At 40.1% G+C, this 19750-nt stretch overlaps 1 protein-coding gene across 1 annotated transcript; it reads left to right on the forward strand.

Moving 5' to 3' along the window:
• The first annotated feature begins 1803 nt into the window (after nt 1-1803).
• Nucleotides 1804-17953, forward strand: stum (stum, mechanosensory transduction mediator homolog). Its single transcript, XM_046374003.1, has 4 exons — nt 1804-2431; nt 12589-12771; nt 14956-14964; nt 16082-17953. The coding sequence occupies exons 1-4, from the start codon at nt 2221-2223 to the stop codon at nt 16114-16116; spliced, it is 438 nt and encodes a 145-aa protein (XP_046229959.1). The 5' UTR covers nt 1804-2220; the 3' UTR covers nt 16117-17953.
• Nucleotides 17954-19750: the final 1797 nt, after the last annotated feature.

Genomic DNA, 19750 nt, shown 5'->3' on the forward strand with positions numbered 1-19750 from the left:
ACACACACACACACACACACGCTGTGTGATGTCAGCTTTTCCTGACAGATGGGATCAACATAAATTAAACCCTGAGAGAAAATACACTGTGTTTGTATTAGTGTGTGTGTGTGTGTGTGTGTGTGTGTGTGCATGCAGAAGCAATAAGGCCCACAGGACAGAGAAAGACTAAAAGAGGTTCACACAGTTGAATGTTCAAGAATATTTTTAGCAATAAAAACACACACACACACACACACACACACACACACATTTAGAAGGCTGCACGTTTCTGTGCAGAAGGGGAAATTGGACTGTAAATCGCCTGTCACCTGTGGATCATTTGTCACCAGCCTCACAGACGTACATTTGGTGTAACTCTCAGAACCAAAATGTCACTTTAAGACGACGGCCTTATAACTTTTTTCTTGTCACGTTGTCATGGTAATAAGCATCAGGACATTGCATTACATGTCTTTGGATGAACAATCCAGTGATGAGCTCAGACTTCTCAGAGACCTGCGCTGTCAGACACATGATAATGCTGATTTGCATGGCAAAAAAAGTAAAGCTGACCTGCACAGCTTTCTTATGTTTAAAAGAAGTTTAAAAAGAAATGAAAAGGGACAACTGAGCAGAAATTTAGAAAGAGAGCAATGGGTAGACAAGAAAGAGAGGAGGAGAGTGGACAAGGGGCAAAAAAACCCAGAGATCAATATCTTCCTTATAATTACCTACAGCTTCCTGGGTTGCTTGGAGACCAAACAGAGAGGGGGAGGGATGGTGAGACAGGCAGAGAGAGAGAGAGAGAGAGAGAGAGAGAGAGAGAGAGACAGAGAGACATAAAGGCTGCCAGTGATTTCAAGGTTGCATTGCTTTTCATTGTGGTTTTGCCACTTTAAAGAGTTGTTAAATGTTAAAAGAGAGCTCATGTTGAGAAGAGTTGAGAAGTGAGGGAGAAGAAGAGAAAAAGGAGGAGGAGGTGAAAAGTGAGACAAAGAGAATTAAAGGAAAGCCAGAGACAGAGTTGGGGGGAGAGGGGACATGTCTGATCTTTAGGGGATTGAATGAATAATTAATGAGATATTGAAACTGTCTGTCTCTTCATCATCCACCGTCCTTACTGCCCTCCACCCAATTTTATCTTTTCACATCCCACATCCACTTTATTGGACCGTCCTTTTACTTCTCTGTCCTCCCTGTCTTGATTTATGTTACTAAGTGATCTCTTTCATTCTTTCTCTCGTTCTTTAGCTGTATTTTTTCTTGACACTTTACTTTTCATCCACTTCTTATTTGTCCCTCAGTGTCTGTATTTTCAACAATAAAGTGACAACCACGAACACCAGCTGATTTGAGAACATGTTTGAAAATATTACATTACTAGCATCATCTGTAATGAACTGTTATTACTGACACATGCTTCTTTCCTCTAGGCCATCATCTCTTTCTGTCCACTTAAATCACTTATGCGTGGTTGGTTGGTTGAATTAAACTGAATAAATGTAAGCCAAATGGACTATAATTATATTAGCCTTAAGCTGCAGCAAACATTTCCAAGGGTTTATGTTCATCCTACACACAAATAATTTGAAAGACAGTCCAAGATACTTACTAGCCAGTAATCACTTATCATTCAGACTGCATAATGGCTTGTCAACTGTGATCTCATTAAACTGGAGCATTAGATTGGTGTACTGTTCCTTTAAATGGAGGGAGAAGGTGAGGAGTGGAGGGATGTAGAGAGAGCAAGAGAGAGAGAGAGAGAGAGAGAGAGAGACGTAGTAGGAAAAGGGGGGTTGCTGTGTTCACTTGTCTTGGAGAAGAGTACGGAACGGAAAGAAAGAAAGAAAGATGGGAAAGTGACTTCTGAGGAAATTACTGAAACGAGCTGCACACTGATTCAGCATTCCTTATAAACGTGTTGGACATGGAAACCAATAGCAGATATCACTGACTTCTGGTGAGACAGGGCGTTTACATTTAAGGACTGAAATGAGGATAAATCAACAGTCCTGAAGACATTTCTCCAAGAAAATGGACTTGAAGAGCTGCGGGGTGACTTTGAAATGAATTTCAGAATCCACCAATTTACCATATATCTACAATACTCATAGACAACTTCTTGATGTTGTTATTTGTTTGTTAGTGAATGTAACAAATCTCAAAGTCCACAATCGGTCAACATTGATAATTTTGCCTGCTTGTCACCAAATATTTTGAGTCATCAGAGAGAGAGAGATGGCACAGAAAGACGGGGGAACAGAGCAGGGGAGTGTTAAGACTGGGGACAACCTTGGGGCCAAAGCTATGGTTGGGGCCCCTGCTGCAGGTGGTGGAGTGGTGGTGGAGGTCAGGGAGAAGAAAGGACCTCTTCGGGCTGCGATACCCACGATGCCTTTCCCTCTGGCTGTCATCTGCCTGTTTCTGAACACCTTCATACCTGGACTTGGTAAGTAGGGAGTCACACTTTGCTTTTCTCTTCATCTGGAATTCACCGTTTTTGTGTTTCTCTTTGTAAAAGTCAGAGGAACTGAGAAAACAAAAACAAACTCAAGTTATGAGCTGGAGAGACCGAAAGTGAGACGCATGCAGGGTTGAAAATAGAGAAACCAGAGACAGAGCGGTGGTGAAACTGGAAGAGCCATGCAGACATGCAGAGTTTATAGCTGTGCTGCAAGCAGGCATGGCAGCATATAAGAAGACAAACAAAGACAAAAACGTGTCGCAGGTGAATGAATGCATGGAAAGTTTGCATGCAATGTCAAGCCAGTATTGTGGAAATTGTGTCCAGTTTACTGACTATTCTCTCCTTTGCCCCACCAGTTTGAAAGCTAACAAACTGCTCTGTAGCCGTAGCCGCGTATTAAGTGATTAGCAATTTATTGGAGGGACTTGCTTGCAACATACACATCAGCTTATGTGTGTGCTGCCATACATGTGTGAGGACAGGCAGTGAGAGACCCATTCACTTTTCACACAGAGAAGAAGAAGAAGAACAGCAGTGATCCTCCAGTCTGTCTTTGTGCCTTTTGTACAGAATGATGAGCAACAACATCCACGCCTTGAATGAACAGTCTGGGTAAAAGGTGTCAGGGTTCAAATACACACAGCGTCAGTGTGCCAGGTGTTGATGTGCTCAGTAAATATGATGTCTAGATGTCATCACTGCAGGTAGAAACTTCATCACTCTGGGTGTGAGATCCATCGTATGTACTATCATCACGGTGGGTGACTGGGGGAAGAAACCTTCACACTGTAGTTTCAAGTTGTGAATTTTGTATGTTATTTTATAACACATTTAGAAAACATCAGGAAAAGTGTCCATGTAAACATATTTATTATAAGTTCTGACATTTTGGCTGTAATGATAGCCGAGATTCAGCTCACAACTTCTAAAACTTGAGCAGAGTAAAAAGATTTTCTAGGAGCAAAATTAGCTTTTTATCAGCCTGCCGTGATAATCTGATGTCCTCCTTTTCGCCTCCTAGAAGATCACAGACGATGATCCACTCAGCAGAGAAAATACGGGTTCATTTGGGTATCTGCCTCACTGCCTTTGCTGTAGTGGTTTGTGATCATGATCACAAATATGGAAGGCATGAAAACAACGTATCCAATACACACAGTGTAAAAGCAGTCATCCAGATCTAAAGCAGCACATGTTTTGATCTAACAGTGTATTTACTCCTCACTTTGTTACATACACCTGTAAAACACAATCTAATGCAGTCAGCTCAGCCATACACTTTGGCTCTAGTAAATAACATTTAGTTTTGACTGAGCAATAACTTTATGTTTACTGCTGGGGACGTAGTGTTGAACTGGACTGCATTATAAGTGACTACAACTGATAATATATTAAAATTAATAATAATAAAATAATTAATATGATAATGTTGAGGCAGAATTTGTGACTAAGCTCTTGTATTGGTTTGCATTAGATTTTGTAGGTGTACCTAATAATGGGTCCACTGTGTGTTAATGTACTCTGAGATTTGTTTTTGGATATTCCTGATTTTTGTTTTGGCACTACCAATAAAATTCTTGTCACTGATTTAAAATAAATTGGCAACTCCCCATGTACAACTCTATGTGACCAAGCAATATTTTATGCGATTTTTCTTATAGTGGCCACATTATGAATTCAAATGGCAGTAATGCTAAGCATGACTCACTTAAACTTTCATCTTTGTATGAAGCCCTAATCATCCCTAGATCTAAGTATTCTGAGAAAATCCGTCTCTCCCTGCTCTTCAGATCGTCTGCTATTGTTAGAACGCCTCTGTCTTCTGTCCAACCCATTACATTTCATTTCTAGCTCTTAATCCTCCACTTGGTTGGATACATGTGCATGTGTGTCTGTGCATAGTAAGGTTATGTAGCAACATCTGGTAGTCGGAGACACACACAAAGACATGCGGCATGCAGTATCAGCCTCCTCAGTATGTTGATCCTCACTGTGTACATAACAAAGCCCGTGGAGCGAAACAGGCTGCATACTGTGCCAAATACTGTCTGTAAATGACAAACACTTAAATGCTATAAAATCACTCACTGTAACGACTAACATGTAAGTAATACTGAGATCAGGCCCACACTAACACATGTAATTACATTCAGACATTCGCTCACATTCATTAATCTTCAGTAGTTCAGGAGCATTTAAAATAATAATAAAGAAGGATTTATTTCAGGAATATTTAGCAGTTAGTGCAGTAAAATCACAGCATGAAGACAAAAAGAAACTTGTTTTTCTCTGAAGGAATCTCAAGACATAACCTCTTTAGTTGTCAAACTGCAAATATTTTCTCTTATTAGTTTGTCTTTTTTCTTTCACTTTAACAAACATTCAACAGGCTGTTTGTTTGCAACAATTTCAGTAAAAGTCAGATCACTGACTGCTTGAAAAAGGCACAACCAGTCAGGAAACAAGGTCAGCAAACACCATGGCCTAAATAATCAGTTTTCCTCCTTTTGACAGGACTGTAACCTTTAAACATTGGTCCATCATGTAAGAAAAGCATCATCCATCATCCGTGTGTGTGTGTGTGTGTGTGTGTGCAGTCTGTGAGTGTGTATGTAGTTTGCAATGAATGCCTTGACATTTCATTGAATAGCTGCGACTAGTTGCCATGACAACACTGACTGAAATGAACACAATGCACGTGTGTGTGTGTGTGTGTCTGTATGTGCGAGTGAAAGAGATAGAGAGGGAGAGAGAGAGAGAGAGAGAGTCAATGCAGTTTGGGTCTAATTGACTGAGAGTGAAAACAGCGGCTTATTTGGTTTATCCTGCAGCCAAAATAAAATTCTGAAATGTGTAATTGAATTTGGACTCGAGTCAGAGCAGAGCACAGTCTGCAGGTGTATGAATAAATACACATGCACTCACGCACACAAGAGTGCATGACAAATAACACATCCATAGCATAACAGATGTATTGTTCAGGGCACCTGGCTCCTTGGAATTGCTTTATGTCAGCTGCTGTAGCATCACAGTGAAAAGGAGCCTGTTGGCTGAAAAATATTTACTACTAATACACTAATAATCAGGTTAACTGGAAATACATAATATTGTAATATAAATTCTAACATGATACACAGATTCACGTCTCAGAAAGGCATTTGTTGACCATCATACTTCTTTGTAGCTATACTGGAGATATTCTATACTGTGAGTCCAAGTCCTCCAAATGCACATGCACATACAAGCATCTTCTGATCTGACACCACTCTGTGGACAGGACAACAGTGCCACCCACATGGTTATGGTTAACGAAGGGTCGCGGTTTTGGTTGAAATAGCTACCTGGTTAAGGTAAGGGGTTAAAGGAACAGGCAACAATTTCTTCTTTTAAGATCTGGCAACTAAAAGTACTTGACTATGACAAGAGAAGATTGCAGCTATGATTGAAAGAAGCAGCTGCTGGTACAGTAGGAGACAGCAGAAATGCAAACAACAATTTCTGGTGTCAGCACCAGCCCACCAGCTCATCTCATTACACAAAAATAAATGTAAAATGAAAACAACACACACCTCTATGTGACTACCATGGGACTCTAATTCTGAGATTTTTTTTTATTTAACCCAGTTTGAATTGTGCCATGAAGTACACATAAGATGCCTGTCCACTTAAAAGACAATTACGAGACACTCAAAAAAAGTGTATTGTGCATTTCTCCACCACAGACTATAGAGTTTATGTAACATCTGACAGTCTCGTTCTCAGGTTTCTTTGATTTGATGTTACATTAACGCTGCCTGACCTAAAGTGACCTCTAGAAACTTAATGTAATGCAATGAAGACTGAGTGAAGAACCTCTGAGTACCACAGAAGCTGTTTACTGCAGTGTAAATTGATTAAAGAGCTGTCATCCTGTAAAAAAACACACATGCTGTACTTACTGTGACTACAGGTCACAACTCTAGCTGTGCTTCCATCTTTGCCATAAGAGGATCGGAAAACGTGAGGCTTTGAGACAGAGAGCTAAAGAGAATATACGATTTAGCCCTCAGTGTGGGTGAGTGGGTGGCAGAGGTAGGTCTTGTCTGTGAGAGTATGTGTGTGTGTGTGTGTGTGTGGGTGTGTGTGTGTGTTTGTGTGCGTGCGTGTGGGGGTGAGTGTGCATGTCCACGTACTTGATTGATTGTATTTGATTTTGGAGACACTGCATCAGTTTACATTGTTATGCTGACATCTTGTCTCTGGGTGTTTGTGTGTGTGAGCTTGTGTGTGTGTTCTGGACTATATTATAAAGACATTTTAGTGGTCGTTGGCAGGACTCAGGCTGTCTGCAGGGCAGGGACAAAACAAATAAGAAAATAAAAAGGGCAGAGGAGCACCACACTGCTGAAAGTTGTGATGCATTTATTCTCAAAAAGTTTCCGTTTCTAGCATGTAGGGCAGCCTTTATGTAAATAAGGCTTTTTATTTTTTAACCAAATTAATCATGAGTGAGCTGTACCTTAAAAGCCACAATTAGATTAAAGTTAGGTTAGCATATGATTAGGCTCAGACAGATAGAAAATGCACTCGACCAACAGCTGCACTTGCTGGGAACAGGAAGGGCTATAAAGGGCTCCACAGTGCAAGACATGACTGTACAGCTGATTTCATTGATGTGAGGTGTCACCCAGCGATGCTGTCGTGTACAAACATTCCCATGTGATGTCAGGTTTGATGTCTCTTATGACTTGACATCTCCAACACTCCTGTTGGTGGTATTCTAGGTGAAGTCCAAAGAGTAGTTGTAATAGAGAGACAGGCTGTGTTTTTTTTGTGTGTGTGTGTGCATGGATTAAGATTTTTCTGATAAACTGATTAGTCCCTGACTAAATGTAGATTAGTGACCGTGATACTTACCAGGCTTACCAAAACAAATAACTATACAGCTGGTGATATTTTGTTCCATCTCAGCTGTAATAGGAAGCCTGCTGTGTGTGGTGCAGGCACAGCTGTCATTCCACTTCAGTGACTAAAAATGTCCAAGTAAATAGGGAGACATAGAGAAGCAGACTACAATTTGAAAAGTAATTGTTACTAATCCCAGTAACCCTGTTGCTATGACATTCTCAACTGAGCGACTACTCTGTTGCTTTATTTTTGTACACCTGTTAAATACAGGAGATTCAGGAACGGCACTGAGCTGTGAGGAAGTTTATGACTGCAATCAAAGTCAAAGTCATCGCAGGACATGTGACATACAATGACCCACGAGACTTTTTCTACTAACACAATTTGTTTTTCTATTTGTTTTTCTGAGCACCACAAGTACCCCTGAATGAATTTGATCCTTCTGGTCCACTAAATTTTGAAAAGTAATACAATGGATTACTTTTGCTTTTGAGCATTCAGCAAAATTTGCCTGTCAAGCTTTAATTTCTTCTTTCCTTTCGCTTTACCTCTCAGATTTTTTGTGTCCTCTCATAGCATGTTTCCTTCTATTTCCAAAGAAAGAGAGAGAAAAAAGAATCTTTCTTTCTTGTTCACACTCTTACACTCCTTCATTAACCTCCCACATCACCAGTGGGTGCTTTGTAGAGTTCTCTGTGTAATTATAGTCATTAGTCTCTGTAACATCTAGGCACACATACACACACAGACAGACACACACGCAGAGTCTTGTTTCCATCACTTTTAGGGACATTACATAGACTTACATTGATTTCCTGGAGGCTTAATCACCACCTAACCATAACAATAAACACTACTTGCCTAATCCTAACCCTTACCTTAACCTAACTGTAACCTCAGCCTAACCTTAAAGCAAGTCTTCACTCTAATATTTAATTATTTACATTGTGGGGGCTTGCATTTTGTCCCCATAAGTAAGACGGGTCCTCAAAATGTGACTGTAAACAGATTTTTGTCCCCAGGACGACAGTAACATGCACACACACACACACACACACACACACAGTGGATTGTTAGCATAGATTTCTCTACAACAACAATGTCAACAAAGAGAGCAATGTCTAACAATTCATTAAACCTTTATAACATTCAATAAACCTTTATTACATCAGTGGAGTATTGTTGAGCAAATACATAGCATGCTATACCTTGATGATTTTCTTTGTTCAGATCATTTATGGGCAGTTTGAAAGGCACTGTAAGAGGCCAGCAGATATGTGTAGAATGGTGAAATATGTTACTGCTTTGATATTGCCTGTGGCACATAATTAATCTTATATTAACAGAAGATTTTGAATTTGGATCATCCAAAGCATCTAAAGTCATGAATCTTTTTGATTCATTAACAAAAACAAAACAAAAAAATGATATCATAGACACAGAAATTTGATGCTGATGTTTTCAATGCACAGCAAAGTTTACCTTGCAGTGTTGCAGGGGTCACAAGCCTATCGCCTGAAGCCCTTTTCAGCTCACTGTGATTGTTTCTATTTGTACTGTTCCTCCCTGCAATACTTAAAACTAATTCACTGACAAAATAGTACAGAACATGCCCATATCTGCTTGATTAGATGTGTTTTTATTGAAGAATAGCACAGCTAATAATGCTCTAAACCTCTCTGCAATAAAAGTGTCCCACTGGGTCCTAAATGACTGAAAGCAATAGATGAACAAGATAAATTAATCTTGTCTGTGAAAATTGTATGGGCTTCTGTAGGTAGCCTCTGTGTGTGTCCCCTCCAAGTCACCATAATGCCATATTAGCAGCATGTTAAGTAACATTTAAGTTCAGTCTCTGCCTTCTCTGGTTAAAAGCAGGATGGCTATTCCTAAAACATGCAAAATTTGCAACTAGCTAGTTAGCATAGCAGAGCTTTAGCTGCCAGGAAGCAAGCTATTTCTCTCAGTGGGTGGTACAGACCAAAAACAGAGCTAAAAGTAGAGTCAGCATTGGACTTACATTCAGAAGGTGGCAAGAAACAAAGTGATTGCTAATGTTGCTCTCTGAATTGTGAACTGCTTGTTTTCAGCTTGTTTCTGCTGCCCTCAAGAGGCCAAATGATCAATTATTGCAAATTATAAATGCAAGTACATACAATATTGATTGGTTTCAATTTCTCAGATGTGTATGTGCTCATACAGGTTGAACTGAACTATCAGACAAATCAAGCTATTTCTAGGCTTCAGGAAACTACTTTTCATCCTTCCCTGACATTTCACAGACCAGAGGATAAATCATAAATCTTGAGTAATCATGAAAATAATCAAGAGATTGATCAATAATACAAATAATCATTAGATGCAACCCTAATGTACATTTTCATTGTGTTGGCAGGTACAGAAAATGACCATTTCTTCCAACATTACAGAGAAAAACACATGGCTGGTACCTGGAAAAACTCGAAGTACCCAGACTGTATAAATCCTGTTATACATGCCAAGGATGGAGGTGATGTGTAACCATTCAGGCACCAGCATGCCGTCAATCAAGGCTCATGTCTGGAGGTGGGCATCTCCACCAGCAGCCAGAGCATCTGCTGGTGGGTGTGGCCTCTGCGACCTGAACATTTCTCTGTCTGATCAGACCATATCGGCTTTGGGTGGAATCCCATTTTAGCCCACTGTTGCTCTTTCTGTGAGATGCTTCGAAATGAGCATCGTCTAAACGCTTGAAAGGAAAAGCAAATATGTAATTCATCTCTCCTTTTCCCTGTGTTGCCTTTTTTTTTTTGGCCTTACTATTCTGGGATTGTGCTCGCTCCAGAGTTTGACTTTTTGGAAACCATTCCAGATAAGGCCAGAATAGGCCGTGTGAAAGTAAATATTATGCTGTACATTCAGATTTGTCTAAGATTTAAGGACAAACTGTGTATATCTGTTATGTCTGTGTTTCCATAGGAACATTCATTGTGACAGAACTGTCACATTTCAGTTTTCCCGCTAATCTACGGTTAATAAGATAGTGAGGTATATATACATGGAAGCAGACAGAGAAAACCAGTGAAACAGGCTGAGAGAGAGAAAGTGATAAGAAACAAACTTCTATATGAGTCGACTTTGCCCTTTTCTTGCTCCCAACAAACAAGATGCAGCTGGCAGCCCAGCCGATCTTGTTCCTCCCTCCCTCCCCCCACCTGCTTGGCTTGCTCTGTTATTTGAATTCCTCCAATGTGACAAGAAGTGGAGCTAGCAGAAAGAGAAGGGCCAAGGCCATGATGCACATAACGCCCACTAGGCATTTCTTGTGTCGCATTCAGTATTCACAGCATTCAGTTCAGTATTAGCAAAAGGGTACGAAGAGAGAGAAAATCTAAATATCAGCTGGTTCTGTGAATAGTTTATGATTTGTTATAAATGAAGGCATTTCTTGGACTTAATGACTCAGTCACTCAGAACACTCTTCACATTCAGGTGGCTCCACAAATGATTTTTTATACTTAATGAGACCAACTAAATATGTGATATTGTGAGTTTAAATATTGCAGTAAAATAAGACTCATTTAATTCAACTAATCTTAACCAGTCAGCACAGAGACACTTTTTTAAAGTCAGCAATAAGTGCGGTAATGCAGAATCCCTCAGCACTGTTTATATAGTCTGAATTCTTGAGGAGCAGAATATAAACTGACATGTCCTAGAACCGAAAATATGCACATAACATGTGAACATGGCCTGAAATTTGTCAATTCTGGACGATGATTCACAGTTATGTTTGTGAAAGCAGCACATGTGCTGTGTGCATTCTGTTCCAAGCTCTTTAGGAGTTATTGTCCATTTTGCTGCAATCACTGAAATGGAAAAAATGACTTAGCGGCAAATTATCCTCAGCAATTGCTTTGAGAAAGTCCTATTCAGGATTTGATAAGAGAGTTAAGAAAAGTTGCTGCATGCAAGATTGATTGAATTTATTCCTGATTATTGGGAGGCTTCAGGCTATCATGTGACTATTAAGTAGTTGTCTCATTAACAGGAATGGATGGATGTCAGGCTGGCTGAAACAAACATTACGTGTAGTTTTGTTAGTGAGTCCATGTGGAATAATGCCAAAGAAAGCACTGCGGGCTGGTAGCGTGATGCCCGATTCAGAGAGTAAAAACCATACATACATACTTACACCTGAGCACTAGTTGTTATGGAAACATCCTGTAATGAAATACATGATCTCAGTGTACACTGAGACACACACGTGCTTCACATGTACAGCACACACATGCAGTGCATTTAATGTCCAGTGAATAAGGCCTGGGAGGGTCCAGGTCTTCAGATAACAGGATAAGAAGCTATACTGGATTGGATAGTTCTTAGAGATAACCCTGTTTTCAGCTCGGTGGATGTGAGCATCGATGTGCCTCTGTCTTTCTGTTTCTTTTCCAAGGCTCTACTGGTGTCGTTGCCAGAGACGCACCAAGGACAGGCTCTTACATATTGACTCACAGGTCTACTGAGGGACACTGAGTAGATGGTGTGAGATTTCACTGTGTCAAGAAGCTTCAGTCTACAATCTGCCTCGCTGTGCTGAACCTGTTAGTTCTTCTAAGCAGAGGAAAAGTTTTATTCCCATGTTTTCATTAAGTCTGTTGGACAAAGATGTTATTGCAAATAGTGCAGTGAATGTTTTTCTGTGTTTCTTTTGCTGTTTATCCAGATGAGGAGTCTGGCTCTTAAGAAAGCAGCATCAGTCTGTCATTCTATCACCTAAATCTCCACAACTACGGGGTGGACTGCCATGAAATTTTGTACAGATATTCACGGTGCTGAGACGATGAACCTTTATTGATCCAATACATCTCTAATCACCAAATACTGGCAGAACCGATGATGCTCCCATCAGTCATTGTCTTTTGTGATAGTCAGCAAATGCATGTAACAGGTAGGAGTATGGTCATTGTGAGCATATTAGCATGCTGACATCAGGATTTGGTTCAAAGTACTGCTGTGAATTACACCTGAATTTACTTGGGTCGTGTCTTCAAAAGAGGCAAACACATGTCTCTCTCTTCTGGTTTATTTCACTGGAAAGCCCGCTGTCTGGTATACTTCATTAGAAATTAACCAGAGCGGAAAACTTCCTCAAAGTCTTTGCTTCATGTCAGGCTATAAAGGAGCCGAATGCACTGTTGGCTGAACCTTTTTAATGAACTGTGTAGTTTTTGTCCTTGCTAACAGGATGTCTTGCTGTTTCGATCCCGCAGGTACCTTCATCTCAGCATTCACGGTGCTGTGTGGAGCTCACAGCGAGCTCGTCTCAGAGCGAGGTGTTTGCTGCGTGTTCTGGCTCAACGTGGCAGCAGCCCTCATCCAGATACTGACAGCTGTTATCATGGTTGGGTGGATCATGAGCATCTTCTGGGGAATGGACATGGTCATCCTGGCAAGTCAGTACTTGTCGAGCTGCATTTATTTTTCTGTCTGACAGTCTTCTCTTCACCTCTCTTGTTTTTATTTTTATTTTAGTCGTGCCTCCTTTTGTTTGTCTGTCACACATGACATGCAAAAGGCAGCTGAGTTCAAAATCCATCCAAACAAACACAAATATTTCACCACATGAAAACCAAAGTTTGATATTTTTAGGAAGATATTTAAGGTATATGAGCAAGCCATAAACTGACCCTACTAATTAAATATAAAACTGTATATACGTAAGCCACAGTTTAATAACGTCATCCTTCTGTGCCACAGAGCTCTACTGTTGTCCAAACACACTATTGTGCTTGGTTAAATGGTTCAGTGGTTTATTTTTACCACTGCACCATCCTGCCTTAAATACTCACCATAACACCAAGTGTATATTAATCCATGGTGGAAAATAGTCCCCAACAAATGCAATGTTTACTCCTGTTTGATTTATTTTTTTTGCTTTAAACCACAGTGCCAGTGAGGAAACTATGAGCCTTGGTTCTGCGCAACCACAGCTAGGTCAAAACACTTGTTGTCCAACCATGCTGGAAACCAAAAGTGTCTATAATTTTTTCAAACAACCAAACTTGAAGGCAGGATGAAAAGCTGAGTATCACAGAGATGCCCTATTGCTTAGAAACAGGGGTCTCTCCTGGACGACGTTCATGCTGCACTTGGTTGGCACATGAAAAGTGAAAAAAGTTGTACACAGCGAGCCCTAATGTGAGAATGGACTGGTTTCAAAGCTACCAGTAAGAAAATATAGAATACAGTATGGCAAGTGTGACCCCAGCAGTTCTTCACAAGACTAATTTATTTTGCAGAATGTTATATTTTTCTTGTAAAAACATCTGATATGAGAAAGAAAGAAAGAAGGAAAGAACAGCGGTGAATGCAGAGAACAGAGATGGAGAGGTTGGGTAATTTTACCGCCTTCTCTGTCAGAAAGTAGAATCTTATCCTCAGGCATTGATGCATGAACAAGTGGATACACACACACACACACACACACAGAGTCACTATTCTCTCATTGCACGGAGGCAGCCTTTGAATTACCGCGGCACTGCCTCCTTTGTGCCCATGTGAGGTAATTGCTGCCTGTGTGTGCAACCAAATGTGTGTTAGTTCACACACTCCTGCAAGGATCTGTGTGTTTGTATGTGTTTGTGCATGTGAGGTACAGTAATTGTGTGTGTGTGGGAGTGAGAAGCCCCCTGGTGTGTTTTTGTTCACAACTCCCCACTGTTTTTCAGGCCTCTGGCCACACGTTGCATTCTACTGTTTCTGTTAAAATCCATACTTCTGTTAGCGCTCATGGCTAGCAGCTTATTGAATATTTATATTGAATGTGAGAACCATTTTCCTGTTAGCACCGAAGACCAGGTTCTCAGGGTGCAATCATGCATGCTGCTTGGTTCCAAGATCAATTATTTTTCAACTATTTGTTACCACAGTACATGTCTCTGTAGCTTTGGGAGTTCTGCTCTGTGGTTCAGCTATTCCCTCGTTCTTGCTCCATGTAATGAATCACTCTGATAATGTGGCATATTTATCAGTTTTCTTGTTCCCACTCTAATGGATTTTGCATATGACCAATGTCTTCTTTCTTTTCATACCTCCATTAAAAAACACCAGTCCTTCTCTTCTTTCTTCTGTCCCAGTCCCTCTCTTCTCCTCCTCCATCTATCGAATGATCATGGTATTACCTTCCTGCCTCTGATTGGCTCCCTTCTGCTGCTTTCTCTATCTACAGTAATGATTGTTTCTATTTGATCTTGCCATATCTTTGCTCCCTCTCTCTTTCTCTCTCACGTTATTCCTCCCACTCTCTGCCCGCCCTCCAGTCTCATGTTCATCCTCAGCTTTTGCTTTTTACTCTCTCCCTCTGCTCCCGTCTCCATATTTCTCTTTATCGATCCAGCAAACCAGGGTTATGTTACTGTATTTGTGTTCCATTGCATCTGAATTACAGTCAGGTCAACTCGGGTTGAGCATCTCTAGAACACTCTGTGGTCCCTTTTGGTCCAAAATACAATTTCATACAGTCATCTTCTGTATTATAAGACCTGAAAATGATAAAACATTGAAGCTCTAACTGAAACACTAACTGCCTCTCTTGTTTCTTCTCTCCTCCCTCTGCTCTCCTTCTCCATGAACCAAAGTTTCTGACGGTAGGTTTTTCTTTTACTCACTTACTCACCGTGCCATTAACCGAAAACAAATAATCACACTCCCCAGGCTTATCTTGAGAAAACATTAATTTAGTAGCTGATATATCATCTGGGCTGTATCAGCCTAAATCCCATGACCTCAATCTAAGTTCAAACATCTCTTTATTATTATTTTTCTTCTTCTTCTTCCTCTTCCATACAGAATTATATGCATCTTCTATCTATTTGTCCAGGTGGATTAGGCAGATTTTGGACACTTATTTTTTTAGATTTCATTATATTATATTATGCTCGAATTTTATACAGTGGAATTGTGGTTGCTCTCACCTTTATGGAGTATTCTGGGTCCCTTCTCAGGTTTGTTAAACTGACAGAAATTACATCAGCAAACATCAGTTCCTGGTAGAGTTCTTTACAAAGTCCTGTGAAGCCATCAACCTGCACTTTCACAGCAGTTTACAGTGTAGTCAGCAACAACCAGTACCCATTCTTAAAAACATTGCTCCATAGTGCGAGTAGTCAGAAAGTCCACAGGGTAGTTTTACAAATAGCAAGTAAAGAATAACAGGGAGATGTTTCACAGGAGGACTTCTCTATCTTCTGCTTGAAACAACACCTGTCCTAGCTGAATGTCTGTTGATCCTTAGCAGACCTCAGTGAGTGAAACAATGGCTGCATGCTTTGTGACGCTGTTACGCTCAGCTACAGCTCATTATTAAGACAAGTTTCTTATTTGTCACTGAAGGAGTCAAAGTTTCCAATCTATTTGAAACCATAATACAAGCCAGACCAGTATTAGGGAGGGTGATGAAACGTTACCAGCCAATACTTGATAAAGCACTAGCTCCTAATGCTGCAGCCTAGTTACTTTTTGGTTTTTGCAAGCCTCTTTGCTCTCAGTTTTCTCCGTGAAATGAAAAGCAGAAAAAAAGTTATTGTCAAAAGGTCATAACAAATGTTTAGCAATTTTATAGCTATTCAAAATCCTCTTAACTGCAGACCTTGTAAGCCAGGTAACATATTTTTTATTGATTCTCAAAAGTCGTTTTCTCTCTTTTTCTTGGTCTCCACATCTCCCCGCCTCTGTCTGCCTTCCCACACTCGCCCACATCCTCAGGCTACAGAGACCAGGGTCCTCCCCAAGACGTCTGAGAGGTCGCTCTCATGTTTGCCGATAGATCACATGAACAGCATGACCTCTTTAACTTCCCTGACACCTGGCGGTGACCTTTACACCTTTGTGATGACCTCAACCAGTCTGTCTTTCAAACACTGGACGACAGGGCGAAGCAGAGACATGAAAATGAATGAAACACGTGTAGAAAGAAAGAAGGAGGGAATCAGCTGACTGATCTGACAAGAAAACTTCCGATTGTATGCTGCTGATATTTTGACACCAGGCCTTGTTTACATTTGATGATGAAGGAACATGAAAGAGATTAAAACTGTAGGGTCGCTAGAAATAGACTAGATAAGAAAATTCATGTGTTTGTGTTTTGCGTTAACAGTGATTTCTGAATGCTGAATCTTTTGATATTTCTTATGTGACAACAGACATAAATCTGTAAAAAGCTGATGGAGTAAATGAAGGATGGACAATGTTCTGGCGTGACGGTGTGAGAAACTGAAGATGTTCATTTACAAACTTTATTTCTGTATTTTTGACCTGTGAATTTTGCCAGATTTCGCTGTAAGACGTGTATTCAACTCACATCACCGGACTCATGATGGTGTTTCCAGAATCTAACCACAGCTCCCACTGCCACAGAAGTGGCTGCCTGGCGCAGCAGCCATTCTGCTTTAAAACAGTTTCATTCAGTCTTAGATGTCACTGAATTCATCAGAGAGCTTCAGTGGTCTTCAGTGACTTTTCCATTATCATACTGACACCCCATCAACGCTGTAAAAGGCTACAGTACATTTAACTTTTGGCTGACTATGAAACATGTTAGATCTTCTCTAAATTGACAGAATAATCAGTGTAGCAGTCAGTTTTGTGCAGTAAGGCTCACATTTTAAAAAATTGCCTCTAAGATCTGACAATGACTGAACACAGAAACAGCAGTTATTCTGTGGAGCAAACATGTCTTCACCCGGAGCTTGTGATCAACCTACCAGTGGCTCTGATAGAAAATGGCAACCCATCCATGAGTCTATAGCTACTGTAGGTGCAGGATTGTTTTTTCCTTTCAGCAACAGCAAACACCTCTTTAACACGCTGTATCTCACTGCTGATCACAAGATGTGTGTCATCCTAAAATTACTGGGCTGTGTTGAAAATGACTCATGCCTCCCGATGATTTTTTGATTCGAATTTTCACGGCTCTTAGCTGTGTAAATCAGTGTCAGAAGGATATTACACATCATTAGAACATTGTATTCTAATTAACAGGTTGCAGGTTGCAATCACCACCCTGTCTGTTACATTATGGCAAAGATTCCATTACAGTAATGTCATTTTAATTTGTGATTGAAGTCTGTTGCTTGAGAAGGTATTTTTAAATTGATCAATAAGCAATCCAGTACAGATTGATACTGAAATCAAAAAAAGTTTAGGCAGTCGAATTCACTGTTTTGCATGCACATTGTGTATATATTCATGTGTGAGAGATTAATAATACAATAATGGAGTTATGGTATGGTCTCAGTATAACTAAAGGGGAGGTCTGTGGGTCATAAGATGCACAATTCTAATGTTTTTCAAGACTCAAAACATCATATTTAAAACAACAAATCCTTCCCCATCTCATTCACTGTATCATTGGTTCGCTTCCCTAAAAAGCGAAGAGAATCACAAAAAAAAGAAAGAGCTCAAAACGAAAAGAACTGAGCCATCCTGCTCGGCTGACTAACTGCTAACAAACTGACTGGACTCCAACTGGGCCATGTGACAAATTGTTACTTACAAACCATCTGAGAAACAGAAAGAAAAAGATTATTACCTCTCCTGTAATGTGGGACAGAAAAGTGGAGATGCATTTATTCATGGTGAAATCTCAGCATTGGCTGTGCCTCTAGAGAAGTGTGTGTGCTCTCTTCTTCATATGATTTTCTACTGGTGATGTATCTTTTTGATTTTCTTTAACCATCCCTGTAGGTTTTAATTAGCTTACATTAGCCAAATGCCTTTTTAAGAGCACAACTGTATTCTCAAAAACAACACAATTTTTGATATATATATATAAAAATATATATATATATGTGTGTGTGTGTTGTATAGTGTTTGTGTGTGAGCCACATGACGATCATACTGATGATGACTGTAACGGTGATGATATTTTATGCCTTAAAAATGACCAGCGTTCTCCCGTAAGTGTTTAGTAGCATTGATGCTGGAGTTTCTTTGCTTTGTTTGGGTTTTGGTGCAATTTAGATCTGAAATAACTGTTATTTGAGCACTGTATTATAATCAACCTTTCAGTCTTGAATGCTGATTCTGCTGTGCGTTCCAGGTGGAATATTCACAAATTGCTCTGTTTTATTTTAAGTGATGGTGGTGTTGTGCTAGCTGTTCAATCGTAGAATGAACATACTGCCATGTACAGATCCCTGCATGCATATATGGTGTGAGGTATAGAGTAACACACACACAGACCAACTTAACTATTTTAATATTAGTTTAGCTTAGTTTTGTGACTTTGCAGCATCAACTTTATTTTAAGTCATTTGAAGTGAATGAAGGTGCAATTAAAAAGTTTTGGTTCTAATTACTGACTGAATTGTGCTTATTTCTTTTATTTAATGTGAATGATTATTATCCTAAATCGTGAAGAGTAATTCATTTTGACATGAGCAGATTGGGGCGGCACGGTGGTGCAGTGGTTAGCACTGTCGCCTCATAGCAAGAGGGTTCCAGGTTCGAATCCCGGTCTGGGCCCTTCTATGATTCTATTCAAGAATTTCCCTCCAGGGATAAATAAAGGAATTCTGATTCTGATTCTGATGTGGAGTTTGCATGTTCTCCCTGTGCCTGCGTGGGTTTTCTCCGGGTTCTCCGGCTTCCTCCCACAATACCAAAAACATACACATTAGGTTAACTGGCTACTCTAAATTGCCCCTAGGTGTGAGTGTGAGAGTGTGTGGTCGTCTGTCTTTGTGTGTTGGCCCTGCGATTGACTGGCGACCAGTCCAGGGTGTACCCCGCCTCTCGCCCGTAGTCAGCTGGGATAGGCTCCAGCTCCCCCGCGACCCTGACGGATGAGCGGTATAGAAAATGGATGGATGAGCAGATTGTTTGCTCTGTAAAAAATAAGTATTTCTTCACTCATTGTCATTATTAACTAAATTAGAGAGGCACTTATCCTTGTAGGATTCAATATGAGCACATTTTTATGTAAATAAATGATGTGTGAATTTACATCTGACCCACGAATATGACTACTTAGCTTTCTGCAAGAAAACTGTCAGCGTCAATGCTGTGGTAACTCTTACACTGTGCTTCATTTTATCAGAACATTTAGCTTTCAGCCAGCATCATCACAACGCTGATATTTGGTGGTTTTTAGTGAAATGTCTCAACAACTATAGTACCAGTATCAGGTCAAAATTTCAGTTCATGCAACACTTTGACCAAATGTTTGTCATGGGCGTGAACTTCTTATTAAATTCCTTCCTCCTCATTAAAAGATCCAGGATCAACAATCTCCTATCAAACGTAACTAATGGAAATACAAAATAGAAAAACACTCTTTTTGCCAAGTCAAACACCATCTGACTCTGCAGAGATTATTTCCAGGTTAGACACCATTTCCTCTTCAATTTCCCCATAATATAGAATGGAAGGGAA

This window comes from Scatophagus argus, chromosome 19 (assembly GCF_020382885.2).
Source record: "Scatophagus argus isolate fScaArg1 chromosome 19, fScaArg1.pri, whole genome shotgun sequence".
Taxonomy (NCBI): Eukaryota; Metazoa; Chordata; class Actinopteri; family Scatophagidae; genus Scatophagus; species Scatophagus argus.